Source organism: Carcharodon carcharias, chromosome 32 (assembly GCF_017639515.1).
Source record: "Carcharodon carcharias isolate sCarCar2 chromosome 32, sCarCar2.pri, whole genome shotgun sequence".
Taxonomy (NCBI): Eukaryota; Metazoa; Chordata; class Chondrichthyes; order Lamniformes; family Lamnidae; genus Carcharodon; species Carcharodon carcharias.
The window spans coordinates 11,139,220-11,158,406 of NC_054498.1; the positions used below are offsets into that span (position 1 = coordinate 11,139,220).

General features: G+C 57.3%; 1 protein-coding gene across 1 annotated transcript in view; it reads right to left on the bottom strand.

The window, feature by feature from the left end:
• Positions 1–19,187, bottom strand: part of arid3b (AT rich interactive domain 3B (BRIGHT-like)) — a 312,831-nt gene that overhangs the window by 102,402 nt on the left and 191,242 nt on the right. The window contains exon 7 of the mRNA XM_041178228.1: positions 18,079–18,333. Coding sequence (XP_041034162.1) covers positions 18,079–18,333 — 255 coding nt within the window. The remainder of the gene's footprint in view (positions 1–18,078; positions 18,334–19,187) is intronic.

Genomic DNA, 19,187 nt, shown 5'->3' on the forward strand with positions numbered 1-19,187 from the left:
GTCTCTCACTCCCCCTCTCTCCATGCCTCTCCCTCCCCCTCTCTCCATGTCTCTCCCTCCCCCACTCTCCATGTCTCTCCCTCCCCCACTCTCCATGTCTCTCCCTCCCCCACTCTCCATGTCTCTCCCTCCCCCACTCTCCATGTCTCTCCCTCCCCCACTCTCCATGTCTCTCCCTCCCCCACTCTCCATGTCTCTCCCTCCCCCACTCTCCATGTCTCTCCCTCCCCCACTCTCCATGTCTCTCCCTCCCCCACTCTCCATGTCTCTCCCTCCCCCACTCTCCATGTCTCTCCCTCCCCCACTCTCCATGTCTCTCCCTCCCCCACTCTCCATGTCTCTCCCTCCCCCACTCTCCATGTCTCTCCCTCCCCCACTCTCCATGTCTCTCCCTCCCCCACTCTCCATGTCTCTCCCTCCCCCACTCTCCATGTCTCTCCCTCCCCCACTCTCCATGTCTCTCCCTCCCCCACTCTCCATGTCTCTCCCTCCCCCACTCTCCATGTCTCTCCCTCCCCCACTCTCCATGTCTCTCCCTCCCCCACTCTCCATGTCTCTCCCTCCCCCACTCTCCATGTCTCTCCCTCCCCCACTCTCCATGTCTCTCCCTCCCCCACTCTCCATGTCTCTCCCTCCCCCACTCTCCATGTCTCTCCCTCCCCCACTCTCCATGTCTCTCCCTCCCCCACTCTCCATGTCTCTCCCTCCCCCACTCTCCATGTCTCTCCCTCCCCCACTCTCCATGTCTCTCCCTCCCCCACTCTCCATGTCTCTCCCTCCCCCACTCTCCATGTCTCTCCCTCCCCCACTCTCCATGTCTCTCCCTCCCCCACTCTCCATGTCTCTCCCTCCCCCACTCTCCATGTCTCTCCCTCCCCCACTCTCCATGTCTCTCCCTCCCCCACTCTCCATGTCTCTCCCTCCCCCACTCTCCATGTCTCTCCCTCCCCCACTCTCCATGTCTCTCCCTCCCCCACTCTCCATGTCTCTCCCTCCCCCACTCTCCATGTCTCTCCCTCCCCCACTCTCCATGTCTCTCCCTCCCCCACTCTCCATGTCTCTCCCTCCCCCACTCTCCATGTCTCTCCCTCCCCCACTCTCCATGTCTCTCCCTCCCCCACTCTCCATGTCTCTCCCTCCCCCACTCTCCATGTCTCTCCCTCCCCCACTCTCCATGTCTCTCCCTCCCCCACTCTCCATGTCTCTCCCTCCCCCACTCTCCATGTCTCTCCTCCCCCACTCTCCATGTCTCTCTCTCCCCCACTCTCCATGTCTCTCTCTCCCCCACTCTCCATGTCTCTCTCTCCCCCACTCTCCATGTCTCTCTCTCCCCCACTCTCCATGTCTCTCTCTCCCCCACTCTCCATGTCTCTCTCTCCCCCACTCTCCATGTCTCTCTCTCCCCCACTCTCCATGTCTCTCTCTCCCCCACTCTCCATGTCTCTCTCTCCCCCACTCTCCATGTCTCTCTCTCCCCCACTCTCCATGTCTCTCTCTCCCCCACTCTCCATGTCTCTCTCTCCCCCACTCTCCATGTCTCTCTCTCCCCCACTCTCCATGTCTCTCTCTCCCCCACTCTCCATGTCTCTCTCTCCCCCACTCTCCATGTCTCTCTCTCCCCCACTCTCCATGTCTCTCTCTCCCCCACTCTCCATGTCTCTCTCTCCCCCACTCTCCATGTCTCTCTCTCCCCCACTCTCCATGTCTCTCTCTCCCCCACTCTCCATGTCTCTCTCTCCCCCACTCTCCATGTCTCTCTCTCCCCCACTCTCCATGTCTCTCTCTCCCCCACTCTCCATGTCTCTCTCTCCCCCACTCTCCATGTCTCTCTCTCCCCCACTCTCCATGTCTCTCTCTCCCCCACTCTCCATGTCTCTCTCTCCCCCACTCTCCATGTCTCTCTCTCCCCCACTCTCCATGTCTCTCTCTCCCCCACTCTCCATGTCTCTCTCTCCCCCACTCTCCATGTCTCTCTCTCCCCCACTCTCCATGTCTCTCTCTCCCCCACTCTCCATGTCTCTCTCTCCCCCACTCTCCATGTCTCTCTCTCCCCCACTCTCCATGTCTCTCTCTCCCCCACTCTCCATGTCTCTCTCTCCCCCACTCTCCATGTCTCTCTCTCCCCCACTCTCCATGTCTCTCTCTCCCCCACTCTCCATGTCTCTCTCTCCCCCACTCTCCATGTCTCTCTCTCCCCCACTCTCCATGTCTCTCTCTCCCCCACTCTCCATGTCTCTCTCTCCCCCACTCTCCATGTCTCTCTCTCCCCCACTCTCCATGTCTCTCTCTCCCCCACTCTCCATGTCTCTCTCTCCCCCACTCTCCATGTCTCTCTCTCCCCCACTCTCCATGTCTCTCTCTCCCCCACTCTCCATGTCTCTCTCTCCCCCACTCTCCATGTCTCTCTCTCCCCCACTCTCCATGTCTCTCTCTCCCCCACTCTCCATGTCTCTCTCTCCCCCACTCTCCATGTCTCTCTCTCCCCCACTCTCCATGTCTCTCTCTCCCCCACTCTCCATGTCTCTCTCTCCCCCACTCTCCATGTCTCTCTCTCCCCCACTCTCCATGTCTCTCTTGCTCCCTCCCCCACTCTCCATGTCTCTCTCTCCCCCACTCTCCATGTCTCTCACCCACTCACCATGTCTCTCGCCCACTCACCATGTCTCTCTATCTCTCTCTCTCCCCCACTCTCCATGTCTCTCTCTCTCTCTCTCTCTCCCTCCCCCACTCCCCATGTCTCTCTCTCTCTATCTCTCCCCCACTCTCCATGTCTCTCTCTCGCTCTCTCCCTCCCCCACTCTCCATGTCTCTCGCCCACTCACCATGTCTCCCCCAACTCACCATGTCTCTCCCCCACTCCACATGTCTCTCCCCCACTCCACATGTCTCTCCCCCACTCCACATGTCTCTCCCCCACTCCACATGTCTCTCCCCCACTCCACATGTCTCTCCCCCACTCCACATGTCTCTCCCCCACTCCACATGTCTCTCCCCCACTCCACATGTCTCTCCCCCACTCCACATGTCTCTCCCCCACTCCACATGTCTCTCCCCCACTCCACATGTCTCTCCCCCACTCCACATGTCTCTCCCCCACTCCACATGTCTCTCCCCCACTCCACATGTCTCTCCCCCACTCCACATGTCTCTCCCCCACTCCACATGTCTCTCCCCCACTCCACATGTCTCTCCCCCACTCCACATGTCTCTCCCCCACTCCACATGTCTCTCCCCCACTCCACATGTCTCTCCCCCACTCCACATGTCTCTCCCCCACTCCACATGTCTCTCCCCCACTCCACATGTCTCTCCCCCACTCCACATGTCTCTCCCCCACTCCACATGTCTCTCCCCCACTCCACATGTCTCTCCCCCACTCCACATGTCTCTCCCCCACTCCACATGTCTCTCCCCCACTCCACATGTCTCTCCCCCACTCCACATGTCTCTCCCCCACTCCACATGTCTCTCCCCCACTCCACATGTCTCTCCCCCACTCCACATGTCTCTCCCCCACTCCACATGTCTCTCCCCCACTCCACATGTCTCTCCCCCACTCCACATGTCTCTCCCCCACTCCACATGTCTCTCCCCCACTCCACATGTCTCTCCCCCACTCCACATGTCTCTCCCCCACTCCACATGTCTCTCCCCCACTCCACATGTCTCTCCCCCACTCCACATGTCTCTCCCCCACTCCACATGTCTCTCCCCCACTCCACATGTCTCTCCCCCACTCCACATGTCTCTCCCCCACTCCACATGTCTCTCCCCCACTCCACATGTCTCTCCCCCACTCCACATGTCTCTCCCCCACTCCACATGTCTCTCCCCCACTCACCATGATTCCCCCTGTCTCCCCCACTCTCCATGTCTCTCTATCTCTCTCTCTCCCCGACTCTCCATGTCTCTCTCTCTCTCTCTCTCCCCGACTCTCCATGTCTCTCTCTCTCTCTCTCTCCCCCACTGTCCATGTCTCTCTCTCTCTCTCTCCCTCCCCCACTCTCCATGTCTCTCTCTCTCGATCTCTCCCCCACTCTCCATGTCCCTCTCTCTTCCTCCCCAACTCTCCATGTCTCTCTCTCCCCCACTCTCCATGTCTCTCTCTCCCCCACTCTCCATGTCTCTCTCTCCCCCACTCTCCATGTCTCTCTCTCCCCCACTCTCCATGTCTCTCTCTCCCCCACTCTCCATGTCTCTCTCTCCCCCACTCTCCATGTCTCTCTCTCCCCCACTCTCCATGTCTCTCTCTCCCCCACTCTCCATGTCTCTCTCTCCCCCACTCTCCATGTCTCTCTCTCCCCCACTCTCCATGTCTCTCTCTCCCCCACTCTCCATGTCTCTCTCTCCCCCACTCTCCATGTCTCTCTCTCCCCCACTCTCCATGTCTCTCTCTCCCCCACTCTCCATGTCTCTCTCTCCCCCACTCTCCATGTCTCTCTCTCCCCCACTCTCCATGTCTCTCTCTCCCCCACTCTCCATGTCTCTCTCTCCCCCACTCTCCATGTCTCTCTCTCCCCCACTCTCCATGTCTCTCTCTCCCCCACTCTCCATGTCTCTCTCTCCCCCACTCTCCATGTCTCTCTCTCCCCCACTCTCCATGTCTCTCTCTCCCCCACTCTCCATGTCTCTCTCTCCCCCACTCTCCATGTCTCTCTCTCCCCCACTCTCCATGTCTCTCTCTCCCCCACTCTCCATGTCTCTCTCTCCCCCACTCTCCATGTCTCTCTCTCCCCCACTCTCCATGTCTCTCTCTCCCCCACTCTCCATGTCTCTCTCTCCCCCACTCTCCATGTCTCTCTCTCCCCCACTCTCCATGTCTCTCTCTCCCCCACTCTCCATGTCTCTCTCTCCCCCACTCTCCATGTCTCTCTCTCCCCCACTCTCCATGTCTCTCTCTCCCCCACTCTCCATGTCTCTCTCTCCCCCACTCTCCATGTCTCTCTCTCCCCCACTCTCCATGTCTCTCTCTCCCCCACTCTCCATGTCTCTCTCTCCCCCACTCTCCATGTCTCTCTCTCCCCCACTCTCCATGTCTCTCTCTCCCCCACTCTCCATGTCTCTCTCTCCCCCACTCTCCATGTCTCTCTCTCCCCCACTCTCCATGTCTCTCTCTCCCCCACTCTCCATGTCTCTCTCTCCCCCACTCTCCATGTCTCTCTCTCCCCCACTCTCCATGTCTCTCTCTCCCCCACTCTCCATGTCTCTCTCTCCCCCACTCTCCATGTCTCTCTCTCCCCCACTCTCCATGTCTCTCTCTCCCCCACTCTCCATGTCTCTCTCTCCCCCACTCTCCATGTCTCTCTCTCCCCCACTCTCCATGTCTCTCTCTCCCCCACTCTCCATGTCTCTCTCTCCCCCACTCTCCATGTCTCTCTCTCCCCCACTCTCCATGTCTCTCTCTCCCCCACTCTCCATGTCTGTCTCTCCCCCACTCTCCATGTCTCTCTCTCCCCCACTCTCCATGTCTCTCTCTCCCCCACTCTCCATGTCTCTCTCTCCCCCACTCTCCATGTCTCTCTCTCCCCCACTCTCCATGTCTCTCTCTCCCCCACTCTCCATGTCTCTCTCTCCCCCACTCTCCATGTCTCTCTCTCCCCCACTCTCCATGTCTCTCTCTCCCCCACTCTCCATGTCTCTCTCTCCCCCACTCTCCATGTCTCTCTCTCCCCCACTCTCCATGTCTCTCTCTCCCCCACTCTCCATGTCTCTCTCTCCCCCACTCTCCATGTCTCTCTCTCCCCCACTCTCCATGTCTCTCTCTCCCCCACTCTCCATGTCTCTCTCTCCCCCACTCTCCATGTCTCTCTCTCCCCCACTCTCCATGTCTCTCTCTCCCCCACTCTCCATGTCTCTCTCTCCCCCACTCTCCATGTCTCTCTCTCCCCCACTCTCCATGTCTCTCTCTCCCCCACTCTCCATGTCTCTCTCTCCCCCACTCTCCATGTCTCTCTCTCCCCCACTCTCCATGTCACTCTCTCCCCCACTCTCCATGTCTCTCTCTCACTCTCCATGTCTCTCGCCCACCCTCCATGTCTCTCCCCCACTCTCCATGTCTCTCACCCACTCTCCATGTCTCTCACCCACTCTCCATGTCTCTCGCCCACTCTCCATGTCTCTCGCCCACTCTCCATGTCTCTCGCCCACCCACCATGTCTCTCCCCCACTCACCATGTCTCTCCCCCACTCTCCATGTCTCTCACCCACTCTCCATGTCTCTCCCCCTCTCACCATGTCTCTCCCCCACTCACCATGTCTCTCCCCCACTCACCATGTCTCTCTCTCTCTCTCTCTCTCCCCGACTCTCCATGTCTGTCTCTCCCCGACTCTCCATGTCTGTCTCTCCCCCACCCTCCATGTCTGTCTCTCCCCCACCCTCCATGTCTGTCTCTCTCTCCCCCACTCGCCATGTCTCTGCCCCAGTCGCCATGTCTCTCTCTCTCTCGCCCCCCCCACTTTCCATGTCTCTCTCTCTCTCGCCGCCACTCTCCAGGTTTCTCTCGCTCCCTCACCCACTCTCCATGTCTATCTCTCCCCCACTCTCCATGTCTCTCCCCCAATCTCCATGTCTCTCCCCCACTCTCCATGTCTCTCCCCCACTCTCCATGTCCCTTCCCCACTCTCCATGTCCCTCCCCCACTCTCCATGTCCCTTCCCCACTCTCCATGTCTCTCGCCCACTCTCCATGTCTCTCGCCCACTCTCCATGTCTCTCGCCCACTCTCCATGTCTCTCTCTCCCCCACTCTCCATGTCCCTTCCCCACTCTCCATGTCCCTTCCCCACTCTCCATGTCTCTCCCCCACTCTCCATGTCTCTCCCCCAACTCTCCATGTCTCTCCCCCACTCACCATGTATCTCCCCCACTCACCATGTCTCTCCCCCACTCTCCATGTCTCTCTCTCTCTCCCCCACTCTCCATGTCTCTCTCTCTCTCTGTCCCCCACTCTCCATGTCTCTCTCTGTCCCCCACTCTCCATGTCTCTCTCTGTCCCCCACTCTCCATGTCTCTCTCTGTCCCCCACTCTCCATGTCTCGCTCTGTCCCCCACTCTCCATGTCTCGCTCGGTCCCCCACTCTCCATGTCTTGCTCTGTCCCCCACTCTCCATGTCTCGCTCTGTCCCCCACTCTCCATGTCTCTCTCTGTCCCCCACTCTCCATGTCTCTCTCTGTCCCCCACTCTCCATGTCTCTCTCTGTCCCCCACTCTCATTGTCTCTCTCTGTCCCCCACTCTCCATGTCTCCCTCTCCCCCACTCTCCATGTCACTCTCTCCCCCACTCTCCATGTCCCTCTCTCCCCCACTCTCCATGTCTCTCCCCCACTCTCCATGTCTCTCCCCCACTCTCCATGTCTCTCTCTCCCCCACTCTCCATGTCTCTCTCTCCCCCACTCACCATGTCTCTCCCCCACTCACCATGTCTCTCCCCCACTCACCATGTCTCTCCCCCACTCTCCATGTCTCTCCCCCACTCACCATGTCCCTCCCCCACTCTCCATGTCTCTCGCCCACTCTCCATGTCTCTCGCCCACTCTCCATGTCTCTCGCCCACCCACCATGTCTCTCCCCCACTCACCATGTCTCTCCCCCACTCTCCATGTCTCTCACCCACTCTCCATGTCTCTCCCCCACTCACCATGTCTCTCTCTCTCTCTCTCCCCGACTCTCCATGTCTGTCTCTCCCCGACTCTCCATGTCTGTCTCTCCCCCACCCTCCATGTCTGTCTCTCCCCCACCCTCCATTTCTCTCTCTCTCTCCCCCACTCGCCATGTCTCTGCCCCAGTCGCCATGTCTCTCTCTCTCTCGCCCCCCCCACTTTCCATGTCTCTCTCTCTCTCGCCGCCACTCTCCAGGTTTCTCTCGCTCCCTCACCCACACTCCATGTCTATCTCTCCCCCACTCTCCATGTCTCTCCCCCACTCTCCATGTCCCTTCCCCACTCTCCATGTCCCTCCCCCACTCTCCATGTCCCTCCCCCACTCTCCATGTCCCTTCCCCACTCTCCATGTCTCTCCCCCACTCTCCATGTCTCTCGCCCACTCTCCATGTCTCTCTCTCCCCCACTCTCCATGTCCCTTCCCCACTCTCCATGTCCCTTCCCCACTCTCCATGTCTCTCCCCCACTCTCCATGTCTCTCGCCCACTCTCCATGTCTCTCCCCCACTCACCATGTCTCTCCCCCACTCACCATGTCTCTCCCCCACTCTCCATGTCTCTCCCCCACTCTCCATGTCTCTCTCTCTCTCTGTCCCCCACTCTCCATGTCTCTCTCTGTCCCCCACTCTCCATGTCTCTCTCTGTCCCCCACTCTCCATGTCTCTCTCTGTCCCCCACTCTCCATGTCTCTCTCTGTCCCCCACTCTCCATGTCTCTCTCTGTCCCCCACTCTCCATGTCTCTCTCTGTCCCCCACTCTCCATGTCTCTCTCTGTCCCCCACTCTCCATGTCTCTCTCTGTCCCCCACTCTCCATGTCTCTCTCTGTCCCCCACTCTCCATGTCTCTCTCTGTCCCCCACTCTCCATGTCTCTCTCTGTCCCCCACTCTCCATGTCTCTCTCTGTCCCCCACTCTCCATGTCTCTCTCTGTCCCCCACTCTCCATGTCTCTCTCTGTCCCCCACTCTCCATGTCTCTCTCTGTCCCCCACTCTCCATGTCTCTCTCTGTCCCCCACTCTCCATGTCTCTCTCTGTCCCCCACTCTCCATGTCTCTCTCTGTCCCACCCTCTCCATGTCTCTCTCTGTCCCACTCTCCATGTCTCTCTCTGTCCCACTCTCCATGTCTCTCTCTCCCCCACTCTCCATGTCTCTCTCTCCCCCACTCTCCATGTCTCTCTCTCCCCCACTCTCCATGTCTCTCTCTCCCCCACTCTCCATGTCTCTCTCTCCCCCACTCTCCATGTCTCTCTCTCCCCCACTCTCCATGTCTCTCTCTCCCCCACTCTCCATGTCTCTCTCTCCCCCACTCTCCATGTGTCTCTCTCCCCCACTCTCCATGTCTCTCTGTCCCCCACTCTCCATGTCACTCTGTCCCCCACTCTCCATGTCCCTCTCTCCCCCACTCTCCATGTCTCTCCCCCACTCTCCATGTCTCTCTCTCCCCCACTCTCCATGTCTCTCTCTCCCCCACTCTCCATGTCTCTCTCTCCCCCACTCTCCATGTCTCTCTCTCCCCCACTCTCCATGTCTCTCTCTCCCCCACTCTCCATGTCTCTCTCTCCCCCACTCACCATGTCTCTCCCCCACTCACCATGTCTCTCCCCCACTCACCATGTCTCTCCCCCACTCACCATGTCTCTCCCCCACTCTCCATGTCTATCCCCTACTCTCCATGTCTCTCGCCCACTCTCCATGTCTCTCGCCCACTCTCCATGTCTCTCGCCCACCCAGCATGTCTCTCCCCCACTCACCATGTCTCTCCCCCACCCTCCATGTCTCTCACCCACTCTCCATGTCTCTCCCCCACTCACCATGTCTCTCTCTCTCTCTCTCCCCGACTCTCCATGTCTGTCTCTCCCCGACTCTCCATGTCTGTCTCTCCCCCACCCTCCATGTCTGTCTCTCCCCCACCCTCCATTTCTCTCTCTCTCTCCCCCACTCGCCATGTCTCTGCCCCAGTCGCCATGTCTCTCTCTCTCTCGCCCCCCCCCACTTTCCATGTCTCTCTCTCTCTCGCCGCCACTCTCCAGGTTTCTCTCGCTCCCTCCCCCACTCTCCATGTCTATCTCTCCCCCACTCTCCATGTCCCTTCCCCACTCTCCATGTCCCTTCCCCACTCTCCATGTCCCTTCCCCACTCTCCATGTCCCTCCCCCACTCTCCATGTCTCTCCCCCACTCTCCATGTCCCTTCCCCACTCTCCATGTCTCTCGCCCACTCTCCATGTCTCTCGCCCACTCTCCATGTCTCTCTCTCCCCCACTCTCCATGTCCCTTCCCCACTCTCCATGTCTCTCCCCCACTCTCCATGTCTCTCCCCCACTCTCCATGTCTCTTCCCCACTCACCATGTATCTCCCCCACTCACCATGTCTCTCCCCCACTCTCCATGTCTCTCTCTCTCTCCCCCACTCTCCATGTCTCTCTCTCTCTCTGTCCCCCACTCTCCATGTCTCTCTCTGTCCCCCACTCTCCATGTCTCGCTCTGTCCCCCACTCTCCATGTCTCGCTCTGTCCCCCACTCTCCATGTCTCGCTCTGTCCCCCACTCTCCATGTCTCGCTCTGTCCCCCACTCTCCATGTCTCGCTCTGTCCCCCACTCTCCATGTCTCTCTCTGTCCCCCACTCTCCATGTCTCTCTCTGTTCCCCACTCTCCATGTCTCTCTCTGTCCCCCACTCTCCATGTCTCTCTCTGTCCCCCACTCTCCATGTCTCTCTCTGTCCCCCACTCTCCATGTCTCTCTCTGTCCCCCACTCTCCATGTCTCTCTCTGTCCCCCACTCTCCATGTCTCTCTCTGTCCCCCACTCACCATGTCTCTCCCCCACTCTCCATGTCTCTCCCCCACTCACCATGTCCCTCCCCCACTCTCCATGTCTCTCACCCACTCTCCATGTCTCTCGCCCACTCTCCATGTCTCTCGCCCACTCTCCATGTCTCTCGCCCACCCACCATGTCTCTCCCCCACTCACCATGTCTCTCCCCCACTCTCCATGTCTCTCACCCACTCTCCATGTCTCTCACCCACTCTCCATGTCTCTCACCCACTCTCCATGTCTCTCCCCCACTCACCATGTCTCTCTCTCTCTCTCTCCCCGACTCTCCATGTCTGTCTCTCCCCGACTCTCCATGTCTGTCTCTCCCCCACCCTCCATGTCTGTCTCTCCCCCACCCTCCATTTCTCTCTCTCTCTCCCCGACTCGCCATGTCTCTGCCCCAGTCGCCATGTCTCTCTCTCTCTCGCCCCCCCCACTTTCCATGTCTCTCTCTCTCTCGCCGCCACTCTCCAGGTTTCTCTCGCTCCCTCACCCACTCTCCATGTCTATCTCTCCCCCACTCTCCATGTCTCTCCCCCACTCTCCATGTCCCTTCCCCACTCTCCATGTCCCTCCCCCACTCTCCATGTCCCTCCCCCACTCTCCATGTCCCTCCCCCACTCTCCATGTCCCTTCCCCACTCTCCATGTCTCTCCCCCACTCTCCATGTCTCTCCCCCACTCTCCATGTCTCTCTCTCCCCCACTCTCCATGTCCCTTCCCCACTCTCCATGTCCCTTCCCCACTCTCCATGTATCTCCCCCACTCACCATGTCTCTCCCCCACTCTCCATGTCTCTCTCTCTGTCCCCCACTCTCCATGTCTCTCTCTCTGTCCCCCACTCTCCATGTCTCTCTCTCTGTCCCCCACTCTCCATGTCTCTCTCTCTGTCCCCCACTCTCCATGTCTCTCTCTGTCCCCCACTCTCCATGTCTCTCTCTGTCCCCCACTCTCCATGTCTCTCTCTGTCCCCCACTCTCCATGTCTCTCTCTGTCCCCCACTCTCCATGTCTCTCTCTGTCCCCCACTCTCCATGTCTCTCTCTGTCCCCCACTCTCCATGTCTCTCTCTGTCCCCCACTCTCCATGTCTCTCTCTGTCCCCCACTCTCCATGTCTCTCTCTGTCCCCCACTCTCCATGTCTCTCTCTGTCCCCCACTCTCCATGTCTCTCTGTCCCCCACTCTCCATGTCTCTCTCTGTCCCCCACTCTCCATGTCTCTCTCTGTGCCCCACTCTCCATGTCTCTCTCTGTCCCCCACTCTCCATGTCTCTCTCTGTCCCCCACTCTCCATGTCTCTCTCTGTCCCCCCCTCTCCATGTCTCTCTCTCCCCCACTCTCCATGTCTCTCTCTCCCCCACTCTCCATGTCTCTCTCTGTCCCACTCTCCATGTCTCTCTCTCCCCCACTCTCCATGTCTCTCTCTCCCCCACTCTCCATGTCTCTCTCTCCCCCACTCTCCATGTCTCTCTCTCCCCCACTCTCCATGTCTCTCTCTCCCCCACTCTCCATGTCTCTCTCTCCCACACTCTCCATGTCTCTCTCTCCCCCACTCTCCATGTCTCTCTCTCCCCCACTCTCCATGTCTCTCTCTCCCCCACTCTCCATGTCTCTCTCTCCCCCACTCTCCATGTCTCTCTCTCCCCCACTCTCCATGTCTCTCTCTCCCCCACTCTCCATGTCCCTCTCTCCCCCACTCTCCATGTCTCTCTCTCCCCCACTCTCCATGTCTCTCTCTCCCCCACTCTCCATGTCTCTCTCTCCCCCACTCTCCATGTCTCTCTCTCCCCCACTCACCATGTCTCTCTCTCCCCCACTCACCATGTCTCTCCCCCACTCACCATGTCTCTCCCCCACTCACCATGTCTCTCCCCCACTCACCATGTCTCTCCCCCACTCTCCATGTCTATCCCCTACTCTCCATGTCTCTCGCCCACTCTCCATGTCTCTCGCCCACTCTCCATGTCTCTCGCCCACCCACCATGTCTCTCCCCCACTCACCATGTCTCTCCCCCACCCTCCATGTCTCTCACCCACTCTCCATGTCTCTCCCCCACTCACCATGTCTCTCTCTCTCTCTCTCTCCCCGACTCTCCATGTCTGTCTCTCCCCGACTCTCCATGTCTGTCTCTCCCCCACCCTCCATGTCTGTCTCTCCCCCACCCTCCATTTCTCTCTCTCTCTCCCCCACTCGCCATGTCTCTGCCCCAGTCGCCATGTCTCTCTCTCTCTCGCCCCCCCCACTTTCCATGTCTCTCTCTCTCTCGCCGCCACTCTCCAGGTTTCTCTCGCTCCCTCCCCCACTCTCCATGTCTATCTCTCCCCCACTCTCCATGTCCCTTCCCCACTCTCCATGTCCCTTCCCCACTCTCCATGTCCCTTCCCCACTCTCCATGTCCCTCCCCCACTCTCCATGTCTCTCCCCCACTCTCCATGTCCCTCCCCCACTCTCCATGTCTCTCGCCCACTCTCCATGTCTCTCGCCCACTCACCATGTCTCTCCCCCACTCTCCATGTCTCTCCCCCACTCTCCATGTCTCTCTCTCTCTCCCCGACTCTCCATGTCTCTCTCTCTCTCCCCGACTCTCCATGTCTCTCTCTCTCTCTGTCCCCCACTCTCCATGACTCTCTCTGTCCCCCTCTCTCCATGACTCTCTCTGTCCCCCACTCTCCATGACTCTCTCTGTCCCCCACTCTCCATGTCTCTCTCTGTCCCCCACTCTCCATGTCTCTCTCTGTCCCCCACTCTCCATGTCTCTCTCTCTCCCCCACTCTCCATGTCTCTCTCTCTCCCCCACTCTCCATGTCTCTCTCCAACTCTCCCCCACTCTCCATGTCTCTCTCTCTCCCCCACTCTCCATGTCTCTCTCTCTCCCCCACTCTCCATGTCTCTCTCTCTCCCCCACTCTCCATGTCTCTCTCTCTCCCCCACTCTCCATGTCTCTCTCTCTCCCCCACTCTCCATGTCCCTCTCTCTCCCCCACTCTCCATGTCTCTCTCTCTCCCCCACTCACCATGTCTCTCCCCCACTCTCCATGTCTATCCCCTACTCTCCATGTCTCTCGCCCACTCTCCATGTCTCTCGCCCACTCTCCATGTCTCTCGCCCACCCACCATGTCTCTCCCCCACTCACCATGTCTCTCCCCCACCCTCCATGTCTCTCACCCACTCTCCATGTCTCTCCCCCACTCACCATGTCTCTCTCTCTCTCTCTCCCCGACTCTCCATGTCTGTCTCTCCCCGACTCTCCATGTCTGTCTCTCCCCCACCCTCCATGTCTGTCTCTCCCCCACCCTCCATGTCTGTCTCTCCCCCACCCTCCATTTCTCTCTCTCTCTCCCCCACTCGCCATGTCTCTGCCCCAGTCGCCATGTCTCTCTCTCTCTCGCCCCCCCCACTTTCCATGTCTCTCTCTCTCTCGCCGCCACTCTCCAGGTTTCTCTCGCTCCCTCCCCCACTCTCCATGTCTATCTCTCCCCCACTCTCCATGTCCCTTCCCCACTCTCCATGTCCCTTCCCCACTCTCCATGTCCCTCCCCCACTCTCCATGTCTCTCCCCCACTCTCCATGTCCCTCCCCCACTCTCCATGTCTCTCGCCCACTCTCCATGTCTCTCTCTCTCTCCCCGACTCTCCATGTCTCTCTCTCTCTCCCCGACTCTCCATGTCTCTCTCTCTCTCTGTCCCCCACTCTCCATGACTCTCTCTGTCCCCCACTCTCCATGACTCTCTCTGTCCCCCACTCTCCATGACTCTCTCTGTCCCCCACTCTCCATGTCTCTCTCTGTCCCCCACTCTCCATGTCTCTCTCTCTCCCCCACTCTCCATGTCTCTCTCTCTCCCCCACTCTCCATGTCTCTCTCTCTCCCCCACTCTCCATGTCTCTCTCTCTCCCCCACTCTCCATGTCTCTCTCTCTCCCCCACTCTCCATGTCCCTCTCTCTCCCCCACTCTCCATGTCTCTCTCTCTCCCCCACTCTCCATGTCTCTCTCTCTCCCCCACTCTCCATGTCTCTCTCTCTCCCCCACTCTCCATGTCTCTCTCTCTCCCCCACTCTCCATGTCTCTCTCTCTCCCCCACTCTCCATGTCTCTCTCTCTCCCCCACTCTCCATGTCTCTCTCTCTCCCCCACTCTCCATGTCTCTCTCTCTCCCCCACTCTCCATGTCTCTCTCTCTCCCCCACTCTCCATGTCTCTCTCTCTCCCCCACTCTCCATGTCTCTCTCTCTCCCCCACTCTCCATGTCTCTCTCTCTCCCCCACTCTCCATGTCTCTCTCTCTCCCCCACTCTCCATGTCTCTCTCTCTCCCCCACTCTCCATGTCTCTCTCTCTCCCCCACTCTCCATGTCTCTCTCTCTCCCCCACTCTCCATGTCTCTCTCTCTCCCCCACTCTCCATGTCTCTCTCTCTCCCCCACTCTCCATGTCTCTCTCTCTCCCCCACTCTCCATGTCTCTCTCTCTCCCCCACTCTCCATGTCTCTCTCTCCCCCCCACTCTCCATGTCTCTCTCTCCCCCACTCTCCATGTCTCTCTCTCTCCCCCACTCTCCATGTCTCTCTCTCTCCCCCACTCTCCATGTCTCTCTCTCTCCCCCACTCTCCATGTCTCTCTCTCTCCCCCACTCTCCATGTCTCTCTCTCTCCCCCACTCTCCATGTCTCTCTCTCTCCCCCACTCTCCATGTCTCTCTCTGTCCCCCCCACTCTCCATGTGTCTCTCTCCCCCCGACCCTCCATGTCTCTCTCTCTCTCCCCCACTCTCCATGTCTCTCTCTGTCCCCCACTCTCCATGCCTCTCTCTGTCCCCCACTCTCCATGTCACTCTCTGTCCCCCACTCTCCATGTCACTCTCTCCCGCATGCTGTGCTCCTCAAGTTTCCTACCCCAGAGAGCAGGTTCTAGATTGCTCCCCTTCTCTTTTCCGGGCTAGGACAAAGCAAGAATGGGAGTCGGACCAGGATCAGGGGGCTGCAGAAGAGGAAACCTGTTACTGGGAGGGAGGTGGCAGAGTGGTACAGCTGCTTAAAGCTGGGCAGGTAGTAAGACAGTCCAGATCCCTCACACAGGGACTGGTGTAACCTTCAGCAAACTAGGTGGTCGCCTAGAGGGGCAGAATTTGGGGGATGTTGGCAAAAAACTGAAAGAACTATTCATGAAACTACGTAAGTAAACAAACCGCCTTCAGCAGTGGGAATGAAAGGTGTAGGTTTCCTAATATACGTCCACTGACATACATATCGATTTCCATGTATTTACATTGAGTCTTTCCTAAAATTTCCTATTACATTCCTCATTCTGTTTGTGACAGTTTTACAAATCTGAACATTTAAATGACTTGCAAAACTGTGAGCCTGTAAATAATATCAAAGAACATAATTTAATCTAGCTCAGTCTCTCTATCGTAATGATTATTTACTGTGTAAATTGATCATAAAATTATCTGGTAACTGTTGCAGGAACACACAGTATTATATCATGTGAGTTATATCACACATTATCATGTTCATTTCTTCTAGTACATATCCTGTGGGAAGTGTAGAACAATGAGAATTCACAATCAGTATCACAATGTTCTGCTTTCTCATGTAAAATTAATCCGTAACTATAAATGCACAATATTCATTTTCACAGGTTAATTGTGGAGGAGTGAGGAGGGGGTGCAAGGCTGAAGGTTTGCCTAGGGCATCTAATGCTCCAGCACAGGGTCTGCAAACACAGAATACACACATGTGCATGCTCACATGCACACGCACACACACACACACACACACACACACACACATACAGACACACACGCATGCGCACACACACCAGTGCACACACATCCACACAACACACACACCCACACACGCCCACAGAACACAGCACACACACCCACAGAACACAGCACACACACACCCACATACAACACATACACCCAGGCACATGACACATGTGCCCAGACACACACACACCCACAACACACACACACACACACACAGATGCACCCAGACACACATCCATACAACACACACCCACGACACAAAACACACACACAGGTGCACTCAGACACACACACACACACATCCACACAGACACATGACACATGTACCCAAGCACACACAGGCGCACACCAACACAAACACACATACACATACCACACACCACACATGCACTCACACATCCAAACAACACATGCACCCACAACACACACCCATGACACAATGCACACACATGTACTCAGACACGCCCCCACACAAATGCACGCACACGACACACACACCCACACACATACATAACACAACACATGCTCACACAAACACAGACATAACACACTCACACCACACACACACTAAACATACACAACTCAAACACACAGAGGCACACGTAACACGTGTACAGAGACACACATGTAGACACGCATGCAGAAGGCAGGACCCATCGCAGGTGGGACTGAAAATTTGTTGATCCAGCAAAAAGCCCGTTGACTTTTTTGATGGGAATTTCTGGTCTTGCCCTGGCCAAAAGCACATAACATACACCCAAACGCAGAGACATGTACACAGAGATATGAAGAGCCATGCATATAGAGACTCAGACACACACAATCAAGGGCAATTAGGGATGGGCAATAAAAGCTGGCCTAGCCAACGGCACCCACATTCCATAAATGAATTTTAAAAAAGATACCATTCCAAACTGAAACCTCTATTTCCCCCGCGTGCGCTTATTTAACTGATCTCTGTTGGAGCTGGAGGAGAACAAGCGTCTAGTGGGGAAGCACATTGGTGTTGGAAAGATATAGAATGTAGCTCAGTGCTAAGGCTGGCCATGGCTGACTATCTTACGGACACTTGGGGGAAGGGGAGAATTTTAAACCAAAACACCTTCATCCAAGTTGCTAATTTGATGGACGAGCAGAGACGGTGAGGAAATGGTCCCAGTGGTCGAAAAACTTGCCTGCGGTCATCGTCGAGGCTGACCGGGCCAAGATCCTGGGGTCAGGCTACTTTCAGGCAGAGGTTAGACAGGAATTATGTCAATACTAATCCACACAAAACACAACAGTTGATTCAGTATCGTGCAGGGTGTGAGCAATAATTTGGAGGGGGGGGGGGGTGCGGTGTGGGGGTAACATTTTTTTTGGGGGGTGGGGGGCACAATTTGGAGAAGGGGCAGTGGGAAAATTGGCTGCCGCATCCCTGGGGCGTTTTTGTGTGTGTCGCTAGGAAGTCCAACCTTGGTCGCCCTCGAACTGAGTGGGCTTGCTCGGCCATTTCAGACGGGCAGTTAAGAGTCAACCCCGTTGCTGTGGGCCCGGAGTCACGTGTAGGCCAGACCGGCTAAGGACGGCGGGTTTCCTGAGTAAGCCAGCTAAGTTCTTACGGTCACGGTCACCATTACAGAGACTAGCTTTGAATTCCAGATTTATCAACTGAATTTAAACGATAAGCGGAATTGAAACCCCCACCCAGCTGCTGTCGGGGGGGAGGGGGGGGGAATTGAACCCGCGTCCCCAGAGCCTCCAGCCTGGGCACCCCCCCCGGTGATGTCACCACAAGACCACCGCCCCCACCCCCCTAGGGGCCGGGGAGGGGAGCGCCCGGCACCACTTCGAATCAGGCCTCACCTTTCCCGTTGATTTTGATGCTCATAGGCACGTGGGTCGCCATGGCGAAGAGGTTCTGCTGCAGGGCCTGCTGCATCAGGCGCTGTTGGCCTTCGGCGAGTCTGGCCATCCGCTTCTCGGGGGGCTCCCCACCCTCCAGCTTCTCCCTCAGCTGCTCCAGGGTGACAGCCTGGGCCGAGGAAGGGTGCCCGCCCTGGGCCAATGGGATGTGGATCCGGCCGGGCGTCAAAGAGCAGGCCCCAGCTGCTGCATCCTCTGAAGGGAAAATAAACGGGCAGAGTCAGGGCGCTACGGCATCCCGGATAAACGACAATCCGCCATCAATCACACAGCGGCATTCGGTTGTCAGCCCTGGCTCCGCGGGTGGCACTCTCTACTTGCTCTAGAGCGGAGGTTTACCCGACTGATTCCTGGGATGGCGGGACTGACATACGAGGAGAGATTGAGTCGGCTCGGATCATATTCAGAAGTATGAGGGGGGGGATCTCATAGAAACCTATAAAATTCTAACAGGACCAGACAGGGTGGATGCAGGAAGGATGTTCCCGATGGTGGGGGGAGTCCAGAACCAGGGGTCACAGTCTGAGGGTACGGGGTGGACCATTTAGGACTGAGATGAGGAGAAATTTCTTCACCCAGAGAGTGGTGATCCTGTGGGATTCGCTACCACAGAAAGTAGCTGAGACCAAAACATTGTGTGCTTTCAAGAAGGAGTTAGATATAGCTCTTGGGGTGAAAGGGATCAAAGGGTATGGGGAGAAAGCGGGAGCAGATTATTGAGTTGGATGATCAGCCGTGATCATTGGAGAGTTAGAGAGGTGGACGGGTCGAGGGAGAGAATTCCAAAGTTTAGGGCCCGGACAGTTGAAGGTGGACTGAAGGGCCTAGGAAGACAGCAGAGTTGGAGGAGTGCACAACTCTCAGAGGGTTGTAGGGCCAGTGGAGGTTACAGAGATAGGCAGGTTCAAGGCCATGGAAGGATTTGAAAGCAATTTAATTTCAAGGCATTCTGAGGAGGTTGGCTCTCTACCCAGAGGAGGAATCACAGTCAAAGTAGACCTCGTTCTAGCACAGCAGACACTGAGCAGGATTGGGAGTTGTTGTTCCAC